The sequence below is a fragment of the Telmatherina bonti genome (genome assembly GCF_933228915.1).
Source record: "Telmatherina bonti genome assembly, chromosome: 10".
Taxonomy (NCBI): domain Eukaryota; kingdom Metazoa; phylum Chordata; class Actinopteri; order Atheriniformes; family Telmatherinidae; genus Telmatherina; species Telmatherina bonti.
In genome coordinates this window covers 749,747-777,695 of record NC_136628.1, presented here as the reverse complement: position 1 = coordinate 777,695, position 27,949 = coordinate 749,747, and the positions used below count along the sequence as shown (strand labels likewise).

The window sequence follows — 27,949 nt, the reverse complement described above, 5'->3', positions numbered from 1 at the left end:
GCAATACTATGATGTATGCCTCCGACTAGGAAGAGTGCAGAACCTGAATGAGACGCAGCCCATATGGCGGGAAAAGAGGAGGTTGTCCAGAATGTGGAACTACTGAATGAGAGCCTGAGAGGTAGCCGGACATGTTTTAGAGACGGACTCAGGAAGCATCGTAGACAGCAGAGACACGGAGGTAATTTTCTTTGTTATTATTATTATTATTATTATTATAGTTATTATTTATATCACAGTTATTATTTAAATCATAGTTATTATTTAAGTCATGGTTATCATTTACATCGTAGTTATTATTTAAATCATGGTTATTCTTTACATCACAGTTATTATTTAAATCACAGTTATTCTGTATATAACAGCAGCTGGTTCTCATGTCAGCTTTATTTCTGGAGTCCAGAAAGTTTCTTCCGGTCAGAAACCAACCGATTAATGCTGTTTGTTTACAGTTCCGCCAATAGAACCAGAACCAGAACCGTAGTCCTGAAGCCAGAAACAGAACTGTAGTCCTGAAGCCAGAAGCAGAACCGTAGTCCTGAGGCCAGAACCAGAACCAGAACCGTAGTCCTGAGGCCAGAACCAGAACTGTAGTCCTGAGGCCAGAACCAGAACTGTAGTCCTGAGGCCAGAACCAGAACCGTAGTCCTGAGGCCAGAACCAGAACTGTAGTCCTGAAGCCAGAAACAGAACTGTAGTCCTGAAGCCAGAAGCAGAACCGTAGTCCTGAGGCCAGAACCAGAACCAGAACCGTAGTCCTGAAGCCAGAAACAGAACTGTAGTCCTGAAGCCAGAAGCAGAACCGTAGTCCTGAGGCCAGAACCAGAACCAGAACCGTAGTCCTGAGGCCAGAACCAGAACTGTAGTCCTGAGGCCAGAACCAGAACCGTTGTCCTGAGGCCAGAACCAGAACCGTAGTCCTGAAGCCAGAAACAGAACCGTAGTCCTGAGGCCAGAACCAGAACTGTAGTCCTGAGGCCAGAACCAGAACCAGAACCGTAGTCCTGAGGCCAGAACCAGAACTGTAGTCCTGAGGCCAGAACCAGAACCGTAGTCCTGAGGCCAGAAGCAGAACCGTAGTCCTGAGGCCAGAACCAGAACCGTAGTCCTGAGGCCAGAACCAGAACTGTAGTCCTGAAGCCAGAAGCAGAACCGTAGTCCTGAGGCCAGAACCAGAACCAGAACCGTAGTCCTGAGGCCAGAACCAGAACCGTAGTCCTGAGGCCAGAACCAGAATCGTAGTCCTGAAGCCAGAACCAGAATCGTAGTCCTGAAGCCAGAACCAGAACCGTAGTCCTGAGGCCAGAAGCAGAATCGTAGTCCTGAAGCCAGAACCAGAACCGTAGTCCTGAGGCCAGAACCAGAACCGTAGTCCTGAGGCCAGAAGCAGAACCGTAGTCCTGAGGCCAGAAGCAGAACCTTAGTCCTGAAGCCAGAAGCAGAACCGTAGTCCTGAGGCCAAGACCAGAATCGTAGTCCTGAGGCCAGAACCAAAACTGTAGTCCTGAAGCCAGAACCAGAATCGTAGTCCTGAGGCCAAGACCAGAACCGTAGTCCTGAGGCCAGAAGCAGAATCGTAGTCCTGAGGCCAGAACCAGAATCGTAGTCCTGAGGCCAAAACCAGAACCGTAGTCCTGAGGCCAGAACCAGAATCGTAGTCCTGAGGCCAGAACCAGAACCGTAGTCCTGAGGCCAGAACCAAAACTGTAGTCCTGAAGCCAGAACCAGAACCGTAGTCCTGAGGCCAGAACCAGAACCGTAGTCCTGAGGCCAGAACCAAAACTGTAGTCCTGAAGCCAGAACCAGAACCGTAGTCCTGAGGCCAGAACCAGAATCGTAGTCCTGAGGCCAGAACCAGAACCGTAGTCCTGAGGCCAGAACCAGAACCGTAGTCCTGAAGCCAGAACCAGAACCGTAGTCCTGAAGCCAGAACCAGAACCGTAGTCCTGAGGCCAAGACCAGAACCGTAGTCCTGAGGCCAAGACCAGAACCGTAGTCCTGAGGCCAAGACCAGAACCGTAGTCCTGAGGCCAAGACCAGAACCGTAGTCCTGAGGCCAAGACCAGAACCGTAGTCCTGAGGCCAGAACCAGAATCGTAGTCCTGAGGCCAAGACCAGAACCGTAGTCCTGAAGCCAGAACCAGAACCGTAGTCCTGATGCCAGAACCAGAACCGTAGTCCTGAAGCCAGAACCAGAACCGTAGTCCTGAGGCCAGAACCAGAACCGTAGTCCTGAAGCCAGAACCAGAATCGTAGTCCTGAGGCCAGAACCAGAACCAGAACCGTAGTCCTGAAGCCAGAACCAGAACCGTAGTCCTGAGGCCAGAACCAGAATCGTAGTCCTGAGGCCAGAACCAGAATCGTAGTCCTGAAGCCAGAACCAGAACCGTAGTCCTGAGGCCAGAACCAGAATCGTAGTCCTGAGGCCAGAACCAGAACCGTAGTCCTGAGGCCAGAACCAGAATCGTAGTCCTGAGGCCAGAACCAGAACCAGAACCGTAGTCCTGAAGCCAGATCCAGAACCGTAGTCCTGAAGCCAGAACCAGAACCGTAGTCCTGAGGCCAGAACCAGAACCGTAGTCCTGAGGCCAGAACCAGAATCGTAGTCCTGAAGCCAGAAGCAGAACCGTAGTCCTGAGGCCAGAACCAGAACCAGAACCGTAGTCCTGAAGCCAGAACCAGAACCAGAACCGTAGTCCTGAAGCCAGAACCAGAACCAGAACCGTAGTCCTAAAGCCAGAACCAGAACCGTAGTCCTGAGGCCAGAACCAGAACCAGAACCGTAGTCCTGAAGCCAGATCCAGAATCGTAGTCCTGAGGCCAAGACCAGAACCGTAGTCCTGAGGCCAGAACCAGAACCAGAACCGTAGTCCTGAAGCCAGAACCAGAACCGTAGTCCTGAAGCCAGAACCAGAACCGTAGTCCTGAGGCCAGAACCAGAACCAGAACCGTAGTCCTGAAGCCAGATCCAGAACCGTAGTCCTGAAGCCAGAAGCAGAACCGTAGTTCTGAGGCCAGAACCAGAACCGTAGTCCTGAGGCCAGAACCAGAATCGTAGTCCTGAAGCCAGAACCAGAACCGTAGTCCTGAGGCCAGAACCAGAACCGTAGTCCTGAAGCCAGAACCAGAACCGTAGTCCTGAGGCCAGAACCAGAATCTAGTCCTGAAGCCAGAAGCAGAACCGTAGTCCTGAGGCCAGAACCAGAACCGTAGTCCTGAGGCCAGAACCAGAATCGTAGTCCTGAAGCCAGAACCAGAACCGTAGTCCTGAGGCCAAAACCAGAACCGTAGTCCTGAAGCCAGAACCAGAACCGTAGTCCTGAAGCCAGAACCAGAACCGTAGTCCTGAGGCCAGAAGCAGAACCGTAGTCCTGAAGCCAGAACCAGAACCGTAGTCCTGAGGCCAGAAGCAGAACCGTAGTCCTGAAGCCAGAACCAGAATCGTAGTCCTGAGGCCAGAACCAGAATCGTAGTCCTGAGGCCAAGACCAGAATCGTAGTCCTGAGGCCAAGACCAGAATCGTAGTCCTGAGGCCAAGACCAGAACCGTAGTCCTGAAGCCAGAACGAGAATCGTAGTCCTGAAGCCAGAACCAGAACCGTAGTCCTGAGGCCAGAACCAGAACTGTAGTCCTGAAGCCAGAACGAGAATCGTAGTCCTGAAGCCAGAACCAGAACCGTAGTCCTGAGGCCAGAACCAGAATCGTAGTCCTGAGGCCAAGACCAGAATCGTAGTCCTGAGGCCAAGACCAGAATCGTAGTCCTGAGGCCAAGACCAGAACCGTAGTCCTGAAGCCAGAACGAGAATCGTAGTCCTGAAGCCAGAACCAGAACCGTAGTCCTGAGGCCAGAACCAGAACTGTAGTCCTGAAGCCAGAACGAGAATCGTAGTCCTGAAGCCAGAACCAGAACCGTAGTCCTGAGGCCAGAACCAGAACTGTAGTCCTGAAGCCAGAACGAGAACCGTAGTCCTGAGGCCAGAACCAGAACCGTAGTCCTGAAGCCAGAACCAGAACCGTAGTCCTGAGGCCAGAACCAGAACTGTAGTCCTGAGGCCAGAACCAGAACCGTAGTCCTGAAGCCAGAACCAGAACCGTAGTCCTGAAGCCAGAACCAGAACCGTAGTCCTGAGGCCAGAACCAGAATCGTAGTCCTGAGGCCAGAACCAGAACCGTAGTCCTGAAGCCAGAACCAGAACCGTAGTCCTGAAGCCAGAACCAGAACCGTAGTCCTGAGGCCAGAACCAGAATCGTAGTCCTGAGGCCAAAACCAGAACCGTAGTCCTGAGGCCAGAACCAGAACCGTAGTCCTGAGGCCAGAACCAGAACCGTAGTCCTGAAGCCAGAACCAGAACCGTAGTCCTGAAGCCAGAACCAGAACCGTAGTCCTGAGGCCAGAAGCAGAACCGTAGTCCTGAGGCCAGAAGCAGAACCGTAGTCCTGAGGCCAGAAGCAGAACCGTAGTCCTGAGGCCAGAACCAGAACCAGAACCGTAGTCCTGAGGCCAAGACCAGAACCGTAGTCCTGAGGCCAGAACCAGAATCGTAGTCCTGAGGCCAAGACCAGAACCGTAGTCCTGAAGCCAGAACCAGAACCGTAGTCCTGAAGCCAGAACCAGAATCGTAGTCCTGAGGCCAAGACCAGAACCGTAGTCCTGAGGCCAGAACCAGAATCGTAGTCCTGAGGCCAGAACCAGAATCGTAGTCCTGAGGCCAAAACCAGAACCGTAGTCCTGAAGCCAGAACCAGAACCGTAGTCCTGAAGCCAGAACCAGAATCGTAGTCCTGAGGCCAAGACCAGAACCGTAGTCCTGAGGCCAGAACCAGAATCGTAGTCCTGAGGCCAAAACCAGAACCGTAGTCCTGAAGCCAGAACCAGAACCGTAGTCCTGAGGCCAGAAGCAGAACCGTAGTCCTGAGGCCAGAACCAGAACCGTAGTCCTGAGGCCAGAACCAGAACCGTAGTCCTGAGGCCAGAACCAGAACCGTAGTCCTGAGGCCAGAAGCAGAACCGTAGTCCTGAGGCCAGAACCAGAACCGTAGTCCTGAGGCCAGAACCAGAACCGTAGTCCTGAGGCCAGAACCAGAATCGTAGTCCTGAGGCCAAGACCAGAATCGTAGTCCTGAGGCCAAGACCAGAATCGTAGTCCTGAGGCCAGAACCAGAATCGTAGTCCTGAGGCCAGAAGCAGAACCGTAGTCCTGAAGCCAGAACCAGAACCGTAGTCCTGAAGCCAGAACCAGAACCGTAGTCCTGAAGCCAGATCCAGAACCGTAGTCCTGAGGCCAGAACCAGAATCGTAGTCCTGAAGCCAGAACCAGAACCGTAGTCCTGAGGCCAGAACCAGAACCGTAGTCCTGAGGCCAGAACCAGAATCGTAGTCCTGAAGCCAGAACCAGAACCGTAGTCCTGAAGCCAGAACCAGAACCGTAGTCCTGAGGCCAGAACCAGAACCGTAGTCCTGAGGCCAGAACCAGAACCGTAGTTCTGAGGCCAGAACCAGAACCGTAGTCCTGAGGCCAGAACCAGAATCGTAGTCCTGAAGCCAGAACCAGAACCGTAGTCCTGAGGCCAGAACCAGAATCGTAGTCCTGAAGCCAGAACCAGAACCGTAGTCCTGAGGCCAGGACCAGAATCGTAGTCCTGAAGCCAGAAGCAGAACCGTAGTCCTGAGGCCAGAAGCAGAACCGTAGTCCTGAAGCCAGAAGCAGAACCGTAGTCCTGAGGCCAGAACCAGAACCAGAACCGTAGTCCTGAAGCCAGAACCAGAATCGTAGTCCTGAGGCCAGAACCAAAACTGTAGTCCTGAAGCCAGAACCAGAATCGTAGTCCTGAGGCCAAGACCAGAACCGTAGTCCTGAAGCCAGAAGCAGAATCGTAGTCCTGAGGCCAGAACCAGAATCGTAGTCCTGAGGCCAAAACCAGAACCGTAGTCCTGAGGCCAGAACCAGAATCGTAGTCCTGAGGCCAGAACCAAAACTGTAGTCCTGAAGCCAGAACCAGAATCGTAGTCCTGAGGCCAAGACCAGAACCGTAGTCCTGAGGCCAGAACCAGAATCGTAGTCCTGAGGCCAAAACCAGAACCGTAGTCCTGAAGCCAGAACCAGAACCGTAGTCCTGAAGCCAGAACCAGAACCGTAGTCCTGAGGCCAGAACCAGAACCGTAGTCCTGAGGCCAGAACCAGAACCAGAACCGTAGTCCTGAAGCCAGATCCAGAACCGTAGTCCTGAAGCCAGAACCAGAACCGTAGTCCTGAGGCCAGAACCAGAACCGTAGTCCTGAGGCCAGAACCAGAACCAGAACCGTAGTCCTGAAGCCAGATCCAGAACCGTAGTCCTAAGGCCAGAACCAGAACCTTGGTCCTGAGGCCAGAACCAGAACCGTAGTCCTGAAGCCAGAACCAGAACCGTAGTCCTAAGGCCAGAACCAGAACCTTGGTCCTGAGGCCAGAACCAGAACCGTAGTCCTGAGGCCAGAACCAGAATCGTAGTCCTGAGGCCAGAACCAGAACCAGAACCGTAGTCCTGAAGCCAGATCCAGAACCGTAGTCCTGAAGCCAGAACCAGAACCGTAGTCCTGAGGCCAGAACCAGAACCAGAACCGTAGTCCTGAAGCCAGATCCAGAACCGTAGTCCTAAGGCCAGAACCAGAACCTTGGTCCTGAGGCCAGAACCAGAACCTTGGTCCTGAGGCCAGAACCAGAACCGTAGTCCTGAGGCCAGAACCAGAACTGTAGTCCTAAGGCCAGAACCAGAACCAGAACCGTAGTCCTGAAGCCAGAACCAGAACCGTAGTCCTGAAGCCAGATCCAGAAACATCGTCCTGAGGCCAGAACCAGAACCAGAACCGTAGCCCTGAGGCCAGAACCAGAACCAGAACCGTAGTCCTGAGGCCAGAACCAGAATCGTAGTCCTGAGGCCAGAACCAGAACCGTAGTCCTAAGGCCAGAACCAGAACCTTGGTCCTGAGGCCAGAACCAGAACCGTAGTCCTGAAGCCAGAACCAGAACCTTGGTCCTGAGGCCAGAACCAGAACCGTAGTCCTGAAGCCAGAACCAGAACCGTAGTCCTAAGGCCAGAACCAGAACCTTGGTCCTGAGGCCAGAACCAGAACCGTAGTCCTGAGGCCAGAACCAGAACCGTAGTCCTGAAGCCAGAAGCAGAACCGTAGTCCTGAGGCCAGAACCAGAACCGTAGTCCTAAGGCCAGAACCAGAACCGTAGTCCTAAGGCCAGAACCAGAACCTTGGTCCTGAGGCCAGAACCAGAACCGTAGTCCTAAGGCCAGAACCAGAACCAGAACCGTAGTCCTGAAGCCAGAACCGTAGTCCTGAAGCCAGAACCAGAACCGTAGTCCTGAGGCCAGAACCAGAACCAGAACCGTAGTCCTGAAGCCAGAACCAGAACCGTAGTCCTGAGGCCAGAACCAGAACCGTAGTCCTAAGGCCAGAACCAGAACCAGAACCGTAGTCCTGAAGCCAGAACCAGAACCGTAGTCCTGAGGCCAGAACCAGAACCAGAACCGTAGTCCTGATGCCAGAACCAGAACCGTAGTCCTGAGGCCAGAACCAGAACCGTAGTCCTAAGGCCAGAACCAGAACCAGAATCGTAGTCCTGAAGCAAGAACCAGAACCGTAGTCCTGAGGCCAGAACCAGAACCAGAACCGTAGTCCTGAAGCCAGAACCAGAACCTTGGTCCTGAGGCCAGAACCAGAACCGTAGTCCTAAGGCCAGAACCAGAACCAGAACCGTAGTCCTGAAGCCAGAACCAGAACCGTAGTCCTGAGGCCAGAACCAGAACCGTAGTCCTGAAGCCAGAACCAGAACCGTAGTCCTGAGGCCAGAACCAGAACCGTAGTCCTGAAGCCACAACAAGAACCTTGGTCCTGAGGCCAGAAGCAGAACCGTAGTCCTGAAGCCAGAACCAGAACCTTGGTCCTGAGGCCAGAACCAGAACCGTAGTCCTGAGGCCAGAACCAGAACCATAGTCCTGAAACCAGTCTCCATGTTCCAGACTGGGTTTTAATCCGACCAGGTCCGGCAAGGTTTGCAGATTAAAACGTGTTCATTTTAATTCTCCATGCTGGGAAATTTTACTGGGTTTAAACCTGGTTCAGATGGTAGTGTATGTAGTATGTAGTAATATGTACTATAAGTATTCTGTTGGCTATATGTACTCTACTGACTATATGTACTGTACTGACTATATGTACTGTACTGGCTATATGTACTCTACTGACTATATGTACTGTACTGACTATATGTACTGTACTGGCTATATGTACTCTACTGGCTATATGCACTCTACTGACTATATGTACTCTACTGACTATATGTACTGTACTGACTATATGTACTCTACTGACTATATGTACTCTACTGACTATATGTACTGTACTGGCTATATGTACTCTACTGGCTATATGTACTGTACTGGCTTTATGTACTGTACTGACTATATGTACTCTACTGACTATATGTACTGTACTGACTATATGTACTGTACTGGCTATATGTACTGTACTGACTATATGTACTCTACTGACTATATGTACTGTACTGACTATATGTACTGTACTGGCTATATGTACTGTACTGACTATATGTACTCTACTGACTATATGTACTCTACTGACTATATGTACTCTACTGGCTATATGTACTCTACTGACTATATGTACTCTACTGGCTATATGTACTGTACTGACTATATGTACTGTACTGACTATATGTATTGTACTGACTATATGTACTGTACTGGCTATATGTACTGTACTGACTATATGTACTCTACTGGCTATATGTACTCTACTGACTATATGTACTGTACTGACTATATGTACTGTACTGGCTATATGTACTCTACTGGCTATATGTACTGTACTGGCTATATGTACTGTACTGGCTATATGTACTGTACTGACTATATGTACTCTACTGGCTATATGTACTCTACTGACTATATGTACTCTACTGGCTATATGTACTGTACTGACTATATGTACTGTACTGACTATATGTACTCTACTGACTATATGTACTCTACTGACTATATGTACTGTACTGACTATACGTACTCTACTGACTATATGTACTCTACTGACTATATGTACTCTACTGGCTATATATGTACTGTACTGACTATATGTACTGTACTGGCTATATGTACTCTACTGACTATATGTACTGTACTGACTATATGTACTCTACTGACTATATGTACTGTACTGACTATATGTACTCTACTGACTATATGTACTCTACTGGCTATATGTACTCTACTGACTATATGTACTCTACTAGCTATATATGTACTCTACTGACTATATGTACTGTACTGACTATATGTACTGTACTGACTATATGTACTCTACTGACTATATGTACTCTACTGGCTATATGTACTCTACTGACTATATGTACTCTACTAGCTATATATGTACTCTACTGGCTATATGTACTCTACTGACTATATGTACTGTACTGACTATATGTACTCTACTGACTATATGTACTCTACTGGCTATATGTACTCTACTGACTATATGTACTCTACTAGCTATATATGTACTCTACTGACTATATGTACTCTACTGACTATATGTACTCTACTGACTATATGTACTCTACTGGCTATATGTACTCTACTGACTATATGTACTCTACTGGCTATATGTACTCTACTGACTATATGTACTCTACTAGCTATATGTACTCTACTAGCTATATATGTACTGTACTGACTATATGTACTCTACTGGCTATATGTACTCTACTGACTGTATGTACTGTACTGACTATATGTACTCTACTGACTATATGTACTGTACTGGCTATATGTACTCTACTGACTATATGTACTCTACTTGCTATATGTACTCTACTGGCTATATGTACTGTACTGGCTATATGTACTCTACTGACTATATGTACTCTACTAGCTATATGTACTCTACTAGCTATATATGTACTGTACTGACTATATGTACTCTACTGGCTATATGTACTCTACTGACTGTATGTACTCTACTGGCTATATGTACTCTACTGACTATATGTACTCTACTAGCTATATGTACTCTACTAGCTATATATGTACTGTACTGACTATATGTACTCTACTGGCTATATGTACTCTACTGACTGTATGTACTGTACTGACTATATGTACTCTACTGACTATATGTACTGTACTGGCTATATGTACTCTACTGACTATATGTACTCTACTTGCTATATGTACTCTACTGGCTATATATATTCTACTGGCTATATGTACTCTACTGGCTATATGTACTCCATGGGTTCTTTTAGATGAAGTATTTATTGTTGTCTTTTTAAGATACATAAAGTCTTTGTGAGAAGCTGGATCTGGTTCCTGAGTGGTTCAGTCCAGTACAGTGACAGGGACCAGCTGGTGGACGTTAAACTGATGAGCGGGTCGTCTTCGTGCACGTTGCCATCCCCGCAACCTGACTGTGTGTGTGTGTTTGAATAACTGAATGGTGACCGATCCTGTCCCAGATGACGAGTCTGTTGTCCACCATGATGTCGCACGGCTTCAAGAGCAGCAAGCAGGACTTTACTTTTGGTCCGTGGAAGGTGACGGCTGCCAAAAACCACATCATGAAGTCTAAAGACATCGAGAGGTGAGATGTCAGGAAGTCACACGGTGAATGAAACGAGCCAATCGGAGGCCTGCGTGGCATGGCGAGGTGACTGATGCAGACCCGCCATTTTCCTCTCCAGGCTAGGCGAGGAGATGAACATGCCTGCTCTGCCAGAGATGCTGTTTGGAGACAATGTCCTTCGCATCCAACACACAGACGGTTACGGCATCGAATTCAACGCCATCGATGCTCTGAAGAGGGTCAACAACATGGAGGACACGGTCAAAGTGGCGTGTGCTCAGGAATGGCAGGAGAGCAGGCAAGGCCATGCTGCATTGGTCTTTACACGTCAGTTTTATTGTTCCAGAGGCATAACGAGGCGTAGCGGAGGCGTCACGATGCGTAGCGGTGGCGTAACGGAGGTGTAACAAGGCGTAGCGGTGCCGTAACGAGGCGTAGCAGAGGCGTAACAAGGCGTAGCCGTGGCGTAATGAGGCATAACGGTGGCATAACGAGGCGTAGCGGAGGCATAACGGAGGTGTAACAAGGCGTAGCGGTGCCGTAACGAGGCGTAGCGGAGGCGTAACAAGGCGTAGCCGTGGCGTAATGAGGCGTAACGGTGGCATAACGAGGCGTAGCGGAGGCGTAACGAGGCGTAACGAGGCGTAGCGGTGGCGTAACGAGGTGTAGCGGTGGCGTAACGAGGAGTAGCGGTGGCGTAACGAGGCGTAGCGGTGGCGTAACGAGGCGTAGCGGTGGCGTAACGAGGTGGAGCAGTGGCGTCACGATGCGTAGCGGTGGCGTAACGGAGGCGTAATGAGGCGTAGCGGTGGCGTAATGAGGCATAACGGTGGCATAACGAGGCGTAGCGGAGGCGTAACGAGGCGTAGCGGTGGCGTAACGAGGCGTAGCGGTGGCGTAACGAGGCGTAGCGGTGGCGTAACGAGGCGTAGCGGTGGCGTCACGATGCGTAGCGGTGGCGTCACGATGCGTAGCGGTGGCGTCACGATGCGTAGCGGTGGCGTAACGGAGGCGTAACGAGGCGTAGCGGTGGCGTAACGAGGCGTAGCGGAGGCATAACGGAGGCGTAACAAGGCGTAGCGGTGCCGTAACGAGGTGTAGCGGAGGCGTAACGAGGCGTAGCCGTGGCATAATGAGGCGTAGCCGTGGCATAACGAGGCATAACGGTGGCATAACGAGGCGTAGCGGTGGCGTAACGAGGCGTAGCGGAGGCGTAACGAGGCGTAGCCGTGGCATAATGAGGCGTAGCCGTGGCATAACGAGGCATAACGGTGGCATAACGAGGCGTAGCGGTGCCGTAACGAGGCGTAGCGGAGGCGTAACGAGGCGTAGCCGTGGCATAATGAGGCGTAGCCGTGGCATAATGAGGCATAACGGTGGCATAACGAGGCGTAGCGGTGGCGTAACGAGGTGTAGCGGTGGCGTCACGATGCGTAGCGGTGGCGTAACGGAGGCGTAACGAGGCGTAGCGGTGGCGTAACGAGGCGTAACGGAGGCATAACGAGGCGTAGCGGAGGCATAACGAGGCGTAGCTGAGGCAAAACGAGGCGTAGCGGAGGCATAACGAGGCGTAGCGGAGACATAACGAGGCGTAGCGGAGACATAACGAGGCGTAGCGGAGGCATAACGAGGCGTAGCGGAGACATAACGAGGCGTAGCGGAGACATAACGAGACGTAGCGGAGGCATAACGAGGCGTAACGGAGGCGTAGCGGAGGCATAACGAGGCGTAGCGGAGGCATAACGAGGCGTAGCGGAGGCATAACGAGGCGTAACGGAGGCGTAGCGGAGGCGTAACGAGGCGTAGCGGAGGCGTAACGAGGCGTAGCGGAGGCATAACGAGGCGTAGCGGAGGCATAACGAGGCGTAACGGAGGCGTAGCGGAGGCGTAACGGAGGCGTAGCGGAGGCGTAACGAGGCGTAGCGGAGGCATAACGAGGCGTAGCGGAGGCATAACGAGGCGTAGCGGAGGCATAACGAGGCGTAACGGAGGCGTAGCGGAGGCATAACGAGGCGTAACGGAGGCGTAGCGGAGGCATAACGAGGCGTAGCGGAGGCATAACGAGACGTAGCGGAGGCATAACGAGGCGTAGCGGAGGCATAACGAGGCGTAGCGGAGGCGTAGCGGAGGCATAACGAGGCGTAGCGGAGGCGTAGCGGAGGCATAACGAGGCGTAGTGGAGGCGTAGCGGAGGCATAACGAGGCGTAGCGGAGGCATAACGAGGCGTAGTGGAGGCGTAGCGGAGGCATAACGAGGCGTAACGGAGGCGTAGCGGAGGCATAACGAGGCGTAGTGGAGGCGTAGCGGAGGCATAACGAGGCGTAGCGGAGGCGTAGCGGAGGCGTAGCGGAGGCGTAACGAGGCGTAACGGAGGCGTAGCGGAGGCATAACGAGGCGTAGTGGAGGCGTAGCGGAGGCATAACGAGGCGTAGCGGAGGCATAACGAGGCGTAGTGGAGGCGTAGCGGAGGCATAACGAGGCGTAGTGGAGGCGTAGCGGAGGCATAACGAGGCGTAGCGGAGGCATAACGAGGCGTAGCGGAGGCATAACGAGGCGTAGCGGAGGCATAACGAGGCGTAGCGGAGGCGTAACGAGGCGTAGTGGAGGCATAACGAGGCGTAGTGGAGGCATAACGAGGCGTAGTGGAGGCGTAGCGAAGGCGTAACGAGGCGTAACGAGGCGTAGCGGAGGCATAACGAGGCGTAGTGGAGGCGTAACGAGGCGTAGCGAGGCGTAACGGCGTTCGCCATGTTTATCGTTTCAGAGCGGACTCTGAACACTCTAAAGAGGTGCTGAGACCGTTTGACTGGACGTACACCACCGACTACAGAGGAACGCTGATAGGAGAAGGTCGGCAGATCAAGGTGGGTTCTGCAGTTGAGGTCATGCATCATCATCATCATCACCATGACGACCTTCTACCTGCTGAAGGTGACGGAGACGGCGGAGCGCATCGACATAGAGAAGCTGAAAGCTCGAGAACACATCATGTTTTTCGACGAGGTGTTGCTGTTTGAAGACGAGCTACATGACCACGGAGTCTCCCAGATAAGCGTCAAAATTGTGAGTGTTTTGTTTCCGTGACGACCGTTGTCATTGTTTATGTTTCAGGACTCTGGTCCTGCGCGTCTTAGTGGTTTCCCTGCTGCAACACACCTGACACACAGGTTGATGTTTAAAGCTTTAGTCTGCTCTTTAGCCATGGATTAGTCAGGAGTGTTGTAGCAGGGAAACCACTAAGATGTGGAGGACGGCGCTGCGTGGACACACGGCGCTAACGACGGTTGTCTGTCCATCAGAGGGTGATGCCAACCAGCTTCTTCCTGTTGATGCGCTTCTTTCTGCGTGTGGACGGCGTGTTGATCAGGATCAATGACACCCGGCTTTACCATGAGGTAGGTGGTCTCTGGACTGCTGGACCCGCTGAGTCTCGCCGCGGCGTGCTCCCTGACGGCAGCCATCGCCCTCATGCCTCTGCTTGTGCCTCCAGGCCGGGAAGGATTTCCTGCTGCGAGAGTTCAGCACGCGGGAGAGTAAAATATCGGAGCTGAAGGTGAGCAGCAACACAGTTCTCCTGAACGACATTTAACCCTTAAAACGCTGCTGGATCTGCAGCCGTCTCTCCACTACGGCAGAGTCTGGGGGGTAAACTGGTCATGTGACCCTCCAGATGGTCTATGGAGGTTTTCCAGCATTTCTTTACAATCCAGACACAACATGTAGTGTTTATTCAGAGACTCTAGATGGTAAATCCACCATTATTTATCACATCTTCATCACCATCATCACCATGTTGCTAAGAGACCTCTATTTCCACCTGGACATGATGATGAAGACACTTCCTGTCAGACTTTCCTCCAATCAGAGAGCTTAAACTGACGGTAACGTCCAATCAGGAGCAGCCAAAGATCAACAAGTGATGAGAAAAGCAGGAAAATAATGATCCTCTATGGCTGGAATAAAGCCAAGAAGACGTTTGGGATGCAGCTGAGGTGGAGGTGCTGCAGTGAGGACAGCAGGTAGATAGTAGCAGGAAGAGTGTGGAAACATGGAGACTGTGTGTGTGTGTGTGTGTGTGTGTGTGTAAGCCGAGACGTGAGGAGATTATGGCAGGAGGTGTGTGTGTCGTGTCTGCTGGGATGACTCCATGTTCCCCGCATCGGGCCGTTGGAAGGAAAGACGCTGAAACGTTGTGAACGTTTCACCCTGATCTCGTCACGCTGACGTAATTCTCTCTCTGCTCTCCGTCCTCCATGCTGTCCGTCTGCGACGTGGACGACGTGGCGTCTGAACGGCGTGGCGAGCAGGGCGTCCCGGCCGGTCTCCACACGGACCCCAACGAGGTGGCGCAGCATCTGTCTCTGAAGCTGACGCAGTGCGAGAAGCTGGAACTTCCTGCTGAAGTCATCCCCTGAGCCGGCGCCATGGCGACGGCAGCCGGACATCACTAACAGACATTCATGTGTTCACCCTCCTGCAGCCCCCCCCCCCCCCCCCCCCCCCCCCATCAGTGACTCACTGCTGAATAAAGTGTGTGTAAATGTGTGTGTGAGCCAAACTGTTGACCTCCTCCAGCGCCGTCGCTGCGTACGGACCATCACGGGTCGGGTCCGCCTGAATGTATTTAAGGTTGTGACTCCGCCCACAAAGGCCAGGGCGCCGTAACTTAGAGGATGTTACCGTTTCTTCTGCTTTAGAAAAATTAGTTTCAATCTCCTGCTTCTCTTTTTATTTCTGACCCGAATCTGTGTCCGGCCGGCGGTGTGAACAGGTGAGGAAGTATCACTGAGGCTTCGGCGCCGGTCTGACCCTCCGTACGGCAGCCCAGAAGGGACATAAATCCTCCAACCTGGAAGAATCTGATCAGCAGAATATTTCCAGGTTGATGTGAAATCATTCATTCATCTTCATTTGGTGCAGCAGCCAGAACAGCAACACCTGGTTACTTTAGTTAGTTCAGGTTAGTTAGTTTAGTTTAGGTACGTTTATTTTAGGATATTTTAGTTAGTCTTGGTTAGTTTGTGATAGTTTAGGATAGTTTAGTTAGTTAAGCATAGTTTAGTTTGTCCAGGTTAGTTTAAGATAGGTTAGTTTAGGAGAATTGGCACAGAGATGCTTTTATTTCTAGTAGATTAGATTATTGTAATGCCTTCCTCTCCGGTCTTCCTAAAAAGTCCATTTCCAGCCTGCAGTTACTGCAGAACTTGGCGGCGTGAGTTCTGACGAGGAGACCAGGGGGGGCGGGAACACGTTACACCAGTTTTAAAATGGCTGCATTTAAGATTCTCTTAGTGATTTTTAAATGTCTTAAATGGTCTTGGGCCTTTTTATTTATCTGACATCCTTTTAAGATATGTGCCCTGGCGGACCCTGAGGTCCTCTGGTACCGGCCCCTTACATGTTCCTGAAGTAAGAACCAAAACATACGGCGAGGCCACGTTCCATCATCATGGTCCCGTCTGTGGAACCGCCTGCAGGAGAACCTTATGGCTGCAGAGACTGTTGATGTTTTTAAAAAGACCTTTTCAGTTTAGCTTTTAGATGATCTTATCTGGTTTTTAGTCTATGTAAGGATTATTTATCTATTTTTGTTGTTTTATTTTTGTTCTTTATTTTTACCTGATTTTATCACTATCAATAAAATATTTTATTCTTATGTTTACTTTTATTTACTTGTTTTCTTTTTTTTGTGTTCTTAGCTGGTTCCTTGTAGGTCTTCGTCCTGTTTGATCTGTTAAGCTTTATTACTCCAGTGTTTTCCTCATGGGGGTCCTCCACGCTGGGGGCTATGCCTACTCAGCCTGCTGGGTCGTTGCCATGGAGATGGCCTTTGACAGGTTGGCCCTTGCATTGCAGCCATTTGGCTGTAGTGCAGGTCTGGGCCGTGTGTGTGAAAGGATCCCCCAGAAATCATTTCCTCACAGACTGCCAAGCTGGATGTTTATTCTTTTAATATTATTATTATTATTATTTATTATTATTGGTTAAAGAGAAAGAAGATTACTTCAGAGTTTTGCCATGCAACATGGGATGGGGTGTCTTCAGTAAATGTGTGTGAATGATTATGTGTCGAATTGTTTACTGGTTTGTGCTGCTTCATGTATGAAAAGTGCAAAATAAATACATTTTGATTTGAAATAACTTTTGACCCAAGAGACAACAGTTCCACGAATCCCATAGGTTTCAAGTTTTTTAATATTAACTGTGTCAATAGTATTAAAAGATCGCCTTAGATCAATAAATATATCGACTGAAATTTTTATTTTATCCAAAGCAGAACTGACTCCTCGGGCATATTGATGATAGCATCGGTTGTAGTCCGGTTTGACAAAATCCATATTATTCTTGACAAAAGATTTTAAATGTTTTACAAAAAGCTTCTGCAGAATTTTAGGAAACTGAGGAAAGGTTATTGGCCATCAGAAGCTTATTGCTCTTTTTTAGAAACTGGAACAACATTTGCTATGTTCATATTATCTGGAACTACAAGCATCTGAAAGGCGGTGAACTTCTTCCAAGAAAGTCTTCAGGGCTCTAATTTGCATAACAACATGTGGTTGATGAGGTATTGATCCCCGGGAGCTGAACTGAATCTGATGTGATCAGTAAATGAATGAATGAAAAATACTTTATTAGTCCCCAAAAAGTTAATAATAATGAGATTAAACTGAGCTGGATGGGTGTATCAATAATCTGCCAGACAATATTCCAGATTTCAAACTCGATACTAATGGTAAATATGTTTTCAGAGCAACAAACAATAAACATGAAAACTTGTGTATTCTTTATTCTACTTTTTTTAGTTACATTTTTAATAACTGATGTAGAAATGCATTTGAATCTGTTTTCATCACTCAGGGTCTTTAAACATTTCTTTCAGGAGAAACATTAGTTTTTGTTGAAGTTTCAATTCATTCGGAGCTCTGCAGCCCCCCCCCCCCCCGAAAATCTTCACCTTCCTCCGTCAGAACACTGGGACAAGACATAAACCTGGTCGGAGCAACGAGTAGCCGAATATCCATTTGTCATTGAACGCAGCAGCAGGATAACCAATCAGCTTTCTCTGTGTATGAGCCTTAACCAATCAGCTTTCTCTGTGTATGAGCCTTAACCAATCAGCGGCCCCGGTCAAACAGAGAAGGAAGATTCAACATGGAGGCAGCGGTGGAAAGGCTCGAAGCGATGGTGAGAAAAGCGGCTTGTTTTCTGATTCCAGAGCGAAACCCTGTGAAGAAGAAGATGTTTTATCACCACGACTTTCTCCCCTCGTTGTGTTTGTGAGGAAACAGATCTATAAGCTCAGAAGTTCCGGGTCACCACGTGGTTTTGTTTTAACCTGCTGAACTTAGAAAAGTCTTTCCTGCAGAAGCAGGAACTCCTCTTCATGTGTTTCTTGTTGGTTTCACAGTTCCTGAAGTCCGAGGCAGACCTGGACTACATCGAGAGGAGACTGAAGCTGGACTTCATCAACAGCGCTGCAGATAATGGATATGAGGTGACGACACAGTTTGTTCCTGGTTTCTGTGGAGCTGCTGCCAGAACCCACAGACATCATATATACGTAGACGCCGCATTGTATCACGCCGCCTATAGGAGCTGACGTCTGTCTCAATTCGTTAGTGCATAGTGCATAGCACCAACCCACCATAGTGCGCACTACGGTGGGTAAGTACTGTCCCAGATGGAACATGGACGTAGAGCACTAACCGGTAGTGACCAACTCGCATTTCACAACTCTTCTGCCGCCAAAAGTAAAACAAAGCGTTTTGAATTGAACAAGAATGAATTTGCTTCTCATGAAACTCCATCGTATTAAAGGTGACGAAGGATCCTCCTCTGATTGGCTGAACATGAGTTGGTACGTATATGTATTTATTTCTAACGTGTATGACCCGCCTGCATACGTACCCAGAGGACCTGTTGCCAGTCCCGCTTCATTGTTGGCTCATCGTTTCAGAGACGGTTCGTCCCACTAAATTCTTTTTAGGAAGTTGTAATAAATAAATGAACAAATCCAGCAAACATAACTTTATGTATCATATCATCATATATTATGGCCTACACTAGAGGGATCTATCTCAGTTGTTAACTATATAAAGCAACATCAGACTGTCATGTGTCTCTGCATGTCTCCCACACGCTTATTAGTATCATAAAGTTTAAATCAAAACAATAAAACAGCTTTTAAATATGCAAAGATATTGTCAGTATAAAAATGTCCTTTACATGAAACACGTGTTTTAACTGGTGTTTACTCTGATGCTGTCTGAATCCACCTGCAAGCTCGCTTCACCTGCTGCCTGTCAGAAGCCAGGTGTGTGTGGAGAGGTCTTTCAGGACCCTAGAGACCAGGTGGAGGTCCGTCTTTCAGGATCCTAGAGACCAGGTGGAGGTCCGTCTTTCAGGATCCTAGAGACCAGGTGGAGGTCCGTCTTTCAGGATCCCAGAGACCAGGTGGAGGTCCGTCTTTCAGGATCCTAGAGACCAGGTGGAGGTCCGTCTTTCAGGATCCTAGAGACCAGGTGGAGGTCCGTCTTTCAGGACCCTAGAGACCAGGTGGAGGTCTGTCTTTCAGGATCCTAGAGACCAGGTGGAGGTCTTTCAGGATCCTAGAGACCAGGTGGAGGTCCGTCTTTCAGGATCCTAGAGACCAGGTGGAGGTCTTTCAGGATCCTAGAGACCAGGTGGAGGTCCGTCTTTCAGGATCCCAGAGACCAGGTGGAGGTCCGTCTTTCAGGATCCTAGAGACCAGGTGGAGGTCCGTCTTTCAGGATCCTAGAGACCAGGTGGAGGTCTTTCAGGATCCTAGAGACCAGGTGGAGGTCCGTCTTTCAGGATCCCAGAGACCAGGTGGAGGTCCGTCTTTCAGGACCCTAGAGACCAGGTGGAGGTCCGTCTTTCAGGATCCTAGAGACCAGGTGGAGGTCAGTCTTTCAGGATCCTAGAGACCAGGTGGAGGTCTTTCAGGATCCTAGAGACCAGGTGGAGGTCCGTCTTTCAGGATCCTAGAGACCAGGTGGAGGTCCGTCTTTCAGGATCCTAGAGACCAGGTGGAGGTCCGTCTTTCAGGATCCTAGAGACCAGGTGGAGGTCCGTCTTTCAGGATCCTAGAGACCAGGTGGAGGTCCGTCTTTCAGGATCCTAGAGACCAGGTGGAGGTCCGTCTTTCAGGATCCTAGAGACCAGGTGGAGGTCTGTCTTTCAGGATCCCAGAGACCAGGTGGAGGTCTTTCAGGATCCTAGAGACCAGGTGGAGGTCTGTCTTTCAGGATCCTAGAGACCAGGTGGAGGTCCGTCTTTCAGGACCCTAGAGACCAGGTGGAGGTCTGTCTTTCAGGATCCTAGAGACCAGGTGGAGGTCTTTCAGGATCCTAGAGACCAGGTGGAGGTCCGTCTTTCAGGATCCTAGAGACCAGGTGGAGGTCCGTCTTTCAGGACCCTAGAGACCAGGTGGAGGTCCGTCTTTCAGGATCCCAGAGACCAGGTGGAGGTCCGTCTTTCAGGATCCTAGAGACCAGGTGGAGGTCCGTCTTTCAGGATCCTAGAGACCAGGTGGAGGTCTTTCAGGATCCTAGAGACCAGGTGGAGGTCCGTCTTTCAGGATCCTAGAGACCAGGTGGAGGTCTTTCAGGATCCTAGAGACCAGGTGGAGGTCTGTCTTTCAGGATCCTAGAGACCAGGTGGAGGTCTTTCAGGATCCTAGAGACCAGGTGGAGGTCCGTCTTTCAGGATCCTAGAGACCAGGTGGAGGTCCGTCTTTCAGGACCCTAGAGACCAGGTGGAGGTCCGTCTTTCAGGATCCTAGAGACCAGGTGGAGGTCTGTCTTTCAGGACCCTAGAGACCAGGTGGAGGTCCGTCTTTCAGGATCCTAGAGACCAGGTGGAGGTCCGTCTTTCAGGATCCTAGAGACCAGGTGGAGGTCCGTCTTTCAGGACCCTAGAGACCAGGTGGAGGTCTGTCTTTCAGGATCCTAGAGACCAGGTGGAGGTCTGTCTTTCAGGATCCTAGAGACCAGGTGGAGGTCTTTCAGGATCCTAGAGACCAGGTGGAGGTCTTTCAGGATCCTAGAGACCAGGTGGAGGTCCGTCTTTCAGGACCCTAGAGACCAGGTGGAGGTCCGTCTTTCAGGATCCTAGAGACCAGGTGGAGGTCCGTCTTTCAGGATCCTAGAGACCAGGTGGAGGTCCGTCTTTCAGGATCCTAGAGACCAGGTGGAGGTCCGTCTTTCAGGACCCTAGAGACCAGGTGGAGGTCCGTCTTTCAGGATCCCAGAGACCAGGTGGAGGTCCGTCTTTCAGGATCCCAGAGACCAGGTGGAGGTCCGTCTTTCAGGATCCTAGAGACCAGGTGGAGGTCCGTCTTTCAGGATCCTAGAGACCAGGTGGAGGTCCGTCTTTCAGGACCCTAGAGACCAGGTGGAGGTCCGTCTTTCAGGATCCTAGAGACCAGGTGGAGGTCCGTCTTTCAGGACCCTAGAGACCAGGTGGAGGTCCGTCTTTCAGGATCCCAGAGACCAGGTGGAGGTCCGTCTTTCAGGATCCCAGAGACCAGGTGGAGGTCCGTCTTTCAGGATCCTAGAGACCAGGTGGAGGTCCGTCTTTCAGGATCCTAGAGACCAGGTGGAGGTCCGTCTTTCAGGATCCTAGAGACCAGGTGGAGGTCCGTCTTTCAGGATCCTAGAGACCAGGTGGAGGTCTTTCAGGATCCTAGAGACCAGGTGGAGGTCCGTCTTTCAGGATCCTAGAGACCAGGTGGAGGTCCGTCTTTCAGGATCCTAGAGACCAGGTGGAGGTCTTTCAGGATCCTAGAGACCAGGTGGAGGTCCGTCTTTCAGGATCCTAGAGACCAGGTGGAGGTCCGTCTTTCAGGATCCTAGAGACCAGGTGGAGGTCCGTCTTTCAGGACCCTAGAGACCAGGTGGAGGTCCGTCTTTCAGGACCCTAGAGACCAGGTGGAGGTCTGTCTTTCAGGATCCTAGAGACCAGGTGGAGGTCCGTCTTTCAGGATCCTAGAGACCAGGTGGAGGTCCGTCTTTCAGGATCCTAGAGACCAGGTGGAGGTCCGTCTTTCAGGATCCTAGAGACCAGGTGGAGGTCCGTCTTTCAGGATCCTAGAGACCAGGTGGAGGTCCGTCTTTCAGGATCCTAGAGACCAGGTGGAGGTCCGTCTTTCAGGATCCTAGAGACCAGGTGGAGGTCCGTCTTTCAGGATCCTAGAGACCAGGTGGAGGTCCGTCTTTCAGGATCCCAGAGACCAGGTGGAGGTCCGTCTTTCAGGATCCCAGAGACCAGGTGGAGGTCCGTCTTTCAGGATCCCAGAGACCAGGTGGAGGTCCGTCTTTCAGGATCCCAGAGACCAGGTGGAGGTCCGTCTTTCAGGATCCCAGAGACCAGGTGGAGGTCCGTCTTTCAGGATCCCAGAGACCAGGTGGAGGTCCGTCTTTCAGGATCCCAGAGACCAGGTGGAGGTCCGTCTTTCAGGATCCCAGAGACCAGGTGGAGGTCCGTCTTTCAGGATCCCAGAGACCAGGTGGAGGTCCGTCTTTCAGGATCCCAGAGACCAGGTGGAGGTCCGTCTTTCAGGATCCCAGAGACCAGGTGGAGGTCCGTCTTTCAGGATCCCAGAGACCAGGTGGAGGTCCGTCTTTCAGGATCCCAGAGACCAGGTGGAGGTCCGTCTTTCAGGATCCCAGAGACCAGGTGGAGGTCCGTCTTTCAGGATCCCAGAGACCAGGTGGAGGTCCGTCTTTCAGGATCCCAGAGACCAGGTGGAGGTCCGTCTTTCAGGATCCCAGAGACCAGGTGGAGGTCCGTCTTTCAGGATCCCAGAGACCAGGTGGAGGTCCGTCTTTCAGGATCCCAGAGACCAGGTGGAGGTCCGTCTTTCAGGATCCCAGAGACCAGGTGGAGGTCCGTCTTTCAGGATCCCAGAGACCAGGTGGAGGTCCGTCTTTCAGGATCCCAGAGACCAGGTGGAGGTCCGTCTTTCAGGATCCCAGAGACCAGGTGGAGGTCCGTCTTTCAGGATCCCAGAGACCAGGTGGAGGTCCGTCTTTCAGGATCCCAGAGACCAGGTGGAGGTCCGTCTTTCAGGATCCTAGAGACCAGGTGGAGGTCCGTCTTTCAGGATCCTAGAGACCAGGTGGATGTCCGTCTTTCAGGATCCTAGAGACCAGGTGGAGGTCCGTCTTTCAGGACCCTAGAGACCAGGTGGAGGTCCGTCTTTCAGGATCCTAGAGACCAGGTGGAGGTCCGTCTTTCAGGATCCTAGAGACCAGGTGGAGGTCAGTCTTTCAGGACCCCAGAGACCAGGTGGAGGTCAGTCTTTCAGGACCCCAGAGACCAGGTGGAGGTCAGTCTTTCAGGACCCCAGAGACCAGGTGGAGGTCCGTCTTTCAGGACCCCAGAGACCAGGTGGAGGTCCGTCTTTCAGGACCCCAGAGACCAGGTGGAGGTCCGTCTTTCAGGACCCTAGAGACCAGGTGGAGGTCCGTCTTTCAGGACCCTAGAGACCAGGTGGAGGTCTGTCTTTCAGGATCCCAGAGACCAGGTGGAGGTCTGTCTTTCAGGATCCCAGAGACCAGGTGGAGGTCCGTCTTTCAGGATCCCAGAGACCAGGTGGAGGTCCGTCTTTCAGGATCCCAGAGACCAGGTGGAGGTCCGTCTTTCAGGATCCTAGAGACCAGGTGGAGGTCTGTCTTTCAGGATCCTAGAGACCAGGTGGAGGTCTGTCTTTCAGGATCCTAGAGACCAGGTGGAGGTCTGTCTTTCAGGACCCTAGAGACCAGGTGGAGGTCTGTCTTTCAGGACCCTAGAGACCAGGTGGAGGTCTGTCTTTCAGGACCCTAGAGACCAGGTGGAGGTCTGTCTTTCAGGATCCTAGAGACCAGGTGGAGGTCCGTCTTTCAGGATCCTAGAGACCAGGTGGAGGTCCGTCTTTCAGACCAGGTGGAGGTCCGTCCACCGTCCTCCACAACATCTGCATGAGCAGCGGTGACCTTCTGGAGCCTGATGATGATGATGATGATGATGATGATGATGATGATGATGATGAAGATGTCAGGAGGGCAGCTGGGGAACAACCAGCAGGAGAACCAGCAGCATCTCCAGGAACCGTCTGAGGCTGATGAGAGGCAGAGGATGGTAATGATGTGTTACTCCCCAGATCATGACTGCATTTATATCTAAACAATAAATAATTTGGCGAATGGGAAACAAATTGTGTGTCTCTATATGATGAAGATCTACAATGAACTTCTCTTTACATTTTTCTAATATAATTATGTATTTTGTAATGATTAATTTATTACCATAAACAAAACACACGGAACATCCAGTAAATATTACATGACACCAACTACAGCGTAAACTAAACACACACACACACACACACACACACACACACGATGGATTTTCAATCAGGGACAGACGAGGTGGAGCCATGCAGAAGAAAGTTACACACTTTGCACTCTAATAATCAAACCAACTAAATTCTCTACTATGTTTATTTTATATCTATATTTTCTCGTTCAGTCTCAGCAGTTCAGATCTGACGATACGATGCAGATTTATGGCATCAGTGGTAACCATAGTAACGGACCGCTCTCTAAAAACTGGCGCTATATCGGTATTAATAGTTTACGTTATAAACACCACAATGCTTCATCTGGACGTTCAAGGATGAATGAACACACAGAACCTGTAACATTCATCATTTATAACCCATATAACCTGTATACGTCCACTACAGCGGATAAAAACTGCTAACAGTGTGCTAACCTACGGTGCTAACTACCGAGTCTGACAAATGGTCAGATCCATAACTGTCGTCAGGTTGCAGTATACATCACAATCATAACGGGATAATTTAATACTTACATTTATACAAATGAATCCCCGCCTGGACCGGCGTTAAACTCCGCCATTATTTACCTGGTAAACTGATGGAAAGTCCATCCTCTTCCGCTACGTCAGCAAAATGGCGTCGATTTAGTGCGAAGTGTCCATCGTTCCACACTGCATTTATGAGCGGGTTTAGGGCAGCATCCGGGTACTTTCAGTGCAACGAGTTTTTGGCACAAAAGTCAGTGTAAACGCACTGAAACATGCGCGAAGTAGTGTTAGTGCGCTGATTGAGACACAGCCCAATAGTTAGGGATCACTAGCTATCTAACTATCCCTTAGTTATGCTGCGATAGGTTTAGACTGCTGAGGGACATTTCCTGGTATGCAAGGGCTGCTGACCTGAATCCCATTGAAAACCTGTGGGATCAGCTGAGCCGTCGTGTAGAGGCTCGAGACCCTGCACCCCAGAACCTCAATGACCTGAGGGCTGCCCTTCAAGAAGAGTGGGATGCCATGCCTCAGCAGGCAATAAGTTGCCTTGTGAACAGCATGAGACGTCGTTGTCAAGCTGTAATTGATGCTCAAGGACACATGACCAGATATTGAGACGTTCACATTTTTTGTTGTGGTGTAACTACCATTGTTGTTACCTTTTGTGTTGAATGAATTTTTTGAGATGAGGAAATCAGTAGTGCATCCTTCTACTTAAATGTCTTACTTTTATGATATTATATCACTGTAGCATGAACATATTGCATTTTTCATAAATTTCACCTGAAAGCCAAATATCCCTAACTTTTTGTGAGTAGTGTTATATATATATATATATATATATATATATATATATAATCCAGCAGATGCTGCAAAGCTGACTGCACTCTCCACAACAGACTTCTAGAAGATATGCAACATCTTGGTGCAGACGTTAAACCATCTCAGCTTCCTTAAGAAGTACAGTCTGCTCTGACCTTTCTTGTAGATGTAGTCAGTGTTGCATTTCCAGTCCAGTTTGTTGTCCAGCTGAACTCCAAGATACTTGTATTCCTCCACCACCTCCACCTCCTCTCCCAGGATGGAAACAGTGCTTTGTTTATTCTTCTTCCTCCTGAAGTCAACAATCATCTCTTTTGTTTTGCTGCTATTTAATATGAGATGATTGTCACCGCAGCATTTAACAAACTGACTGACCAGTTCTCTGTACTCTGCTTCTTGTCCATCCCTGAAACACCCCACAACTGCAGAGTCATCAGAGTATTTCTGCAGATGACAGGACTCAGAGTTGTAGTGGAGGTCTGAGGTGTACAGAGTGAAGAGGAATGGCCAGAGTACAGTTCCTTGTGGTGCACCAGTGCTGCTGACCTCCATCTCAGACACACAACCTTTCAGTCTCACAAACTGGGGTCTGTTTGTGAGGTAGTCATAGATCCAGGTGGTTGTGGAGGTATCCACCTGGAATTTATGGAGCTTCTCACATAACAAAGCAGGCTGAATGGTATTAAAAGCACTGAGAAATGAAAGAACATGACCCTCAGAGTGCTGCCTGAATGGTCCAGATGAGAGTGTGCTCTCTGGAGCAGGTATATGATGGCATATTCAACCCCAAATCCATTACGATATGCAAACTGGAATGGGTCCTGAAAGGTGTTTACTTGCACAGCACTGGGACTCTTTGTCTCAGACTGGTGTTGAAAAGTGTATATATATAAATGTGTATTAGTGTTAATTTAGGTTTATTTTATTCTTCATTCATTCTTTGTTAAATGTAATGTCTTCTCCCCACTTGTTGTCTCATGATTGTCCTTTGTGCAGTACATTAAATCCTCCAGCGCTCTGCTTCGTTACTCATATATGAAGCTACGCTTTTTTCCTACTTCTACTTTTTAATCCTGTGTTGCCTCTACTGGGTTCTTGGTGTGTAGGAATAATTCTAATAATAATATCGTAATAATTCTAACAATTCACTTGCATTCAGGAGATTATTCACTGTGTTATTATTTATCAACCAATTATGTAGAAAAGTGTTTTTTTAGTGTGTAATATATATGCGTTGTTCCACAAAAAAGAGTTTTGTGGGGAAACTACATTGATGCTGCAGCAAAACTCGACAGCAGAGACCCATCCAATATGGCGGCGACACTGGTTCACTCTCCAGCGCTCAATGAGGCGTCGACGTATATATGATGTCTATGCCAGAACCAGTCTGGTTCACAGACTGACTGGATCCCAGACTGACTGGACCTCAGACTGACTGGACCTCAGACTGACTGGATCCCAGACTGACTGGATCCCAGACTGACTGGACCTCAGACTGACTGGACCTCAGACTGACTGGATCCCAGACTGACTGGACCTCAGACTGACTGGATCCCAGACTGACTGGACCTCAGACTGACTGGATCCCAGACTGACTGGACCTCAGACTGACTGGACCTCAGACTGACTGGACCTCAGACTGACTGGATCCCAGACTGACTGGATCCCAGACTGACTGGACCTCAGACTGACTGGATCCCAGACTGACTGGATCCCAGACTGACTGGATCCCAGACTGACTGGATCCCAGACTGACTGGACCTCAGACTGACTGGACCTCAGACTGACTGGATCCCAGACTGACTGGATCCCAGACTGACTGGACCTCAGACTGACTGGATCCCAGACTGACTGGATCCCAGACTGACTGGACCTCAGACTGACTGGATCCCAGACTGACTGGATCCCAGACTGACTGGACCTCAGACTGACTGGATCCCAGACTGACTGGATCCCAGACTGACTGGATCCCAGACTGACTGGTCCTCAGACTGACTGGACCTCAGACTGACTGGATCCCAGACTGACTGGACCTCAGACTGACTGGATCCTAGACTGACTGGACCTCAGACTGACTGGATCCCAGACTGACTGGACCTCAGACTGACTGGACCTCAGACTGACTGGATCCCAGACTGACTGGATCCCAGACTGACTGGATCCCAGACTGACTGGATCCCAGACTGACTGGATCCCAGACTGACTGGACCTCAGACTGACTGGATCCCAGACTGACTGGATCCCAGACTGACTGGATCCCAGACTGACTGGACCTCAGACTGACTGGATCCCAGACTGACTGGACCTCAGACTGACTGGATCCCAGACTGACTGGACCTCAGACTGACTGGACCTCAGACTGACTGGATCCCAGACTGACTGGATCCCAGACTGACTGGATCCCAGACTGACTGGACCTCAGACTGACTGGACCTCAGACTGACTGGATCCCAGACTGACTGGATCCCAGACTGACTGGACCTCAGACTGACTGGATCCCAGACTGACTGGATCCCAGACTGACTGGACCTCAGACTGACTGGATCCCAGACTGACTGGATCCCAGACTGACTGGACCTCAGACTGACTGGATCCCAGACTGACTGGATCCCAGACTGACTGGATCCCAGACTGACTGGTCCTCAGACTGACTGGACCTCAGAC

At 50.3% G+C, this 27,949-nt stretch overlaps 2 protein-coding genes across 3 annotated transcripts in view; both read left to right on the top strand.

The window, feature by feature from the left end:
* Nucleotides 1–130: 130 nt before the first annotated feature.
* tiprl (TIP41, TOR signaling pathway regulator-like) lies at nucleotides 131–16,347 on the top strand. Of its 2 annotated transcripts, XM_079247073.1 has the most exons (8): nucleotides 131–181; nucleotides 10,520–10,644; nucleotides 10,745–10,924; nucleotides 13,392–13,491; nucleotides 13,559–13,690; nucleotides 13,927–14,022; nucleotides 14,118–14,180; nucleotides 14,935–16,347. In XM_079247073.1, the coding sequence occupies exons 2-8, from the start codon at nucleotides 10,520–10,522 to the stop codon at nucleotides 15,040–15,042; spliced, it is 804 nt and encodes a 267-aa protein (XP_079103199.1). In that variant the 5' UTR covers nucleotides 131–181; the 3' UTR covers nucleotides 15,043–16,347. The 2 variants fall into 2 exon arrangements, with proteins under 2 accessions (XP_079103199.1, XP_079103200.1); XM_079247074.1 differs by lacking the exon at nucleotides 10,745–10,924.
* A 1,412-nt stretch (nucleotides 16,348–17,759) lies between these two features.
* Nucleotides 17,760–27,949, top strand: part of ska2 (spindle and kinetochore associated complex subunit 2) — a 29,063-nt gene continuing 18,873 nt past the window's right edge. Inside the window, exons 1-2 of the mRNA XM_079247883.1 lie at nucleotides 17,760–17,812; nucleotides 18,036–18,122. Of these exons, the coding sequence (XP_079104009.1) occupies nucleotides 17,780–17,812; nucleotides 18,036–18,122 (120 nt within the window). The 5' untranslated portion in view covers nucleotides 17,760–17,779. The remainder of the gene's footprint in view (nucleotides 17,813–18,035; nucleotides 18,123–27,949) is intronic.

Bases quoted from the DNA above. Each gene is read 5' to 3' on its own strand.
- tiprl (XM_079247073.1), top strand. From the start codon at position 10,520: ATGACGAGTCTGTTGTCCACCATGATGTCGCACGGCTTCAAGAGCAGC. The intron at 13,691-13,926 runs GTGAGTGTTTTG...TCTGTCCATCAG, and splicing joins CCCAGATAAGCGTCAAAATT to AGGGTGATGCCAACCAGCTT. The intron at 14,181-14,934 runs GTGAGCAGCAAC...CGTGGCGAGCAG, and splicing joins GTAAAATATCGGAGCTGAAG to GGCGTCCCGGCCGGTCTCCA.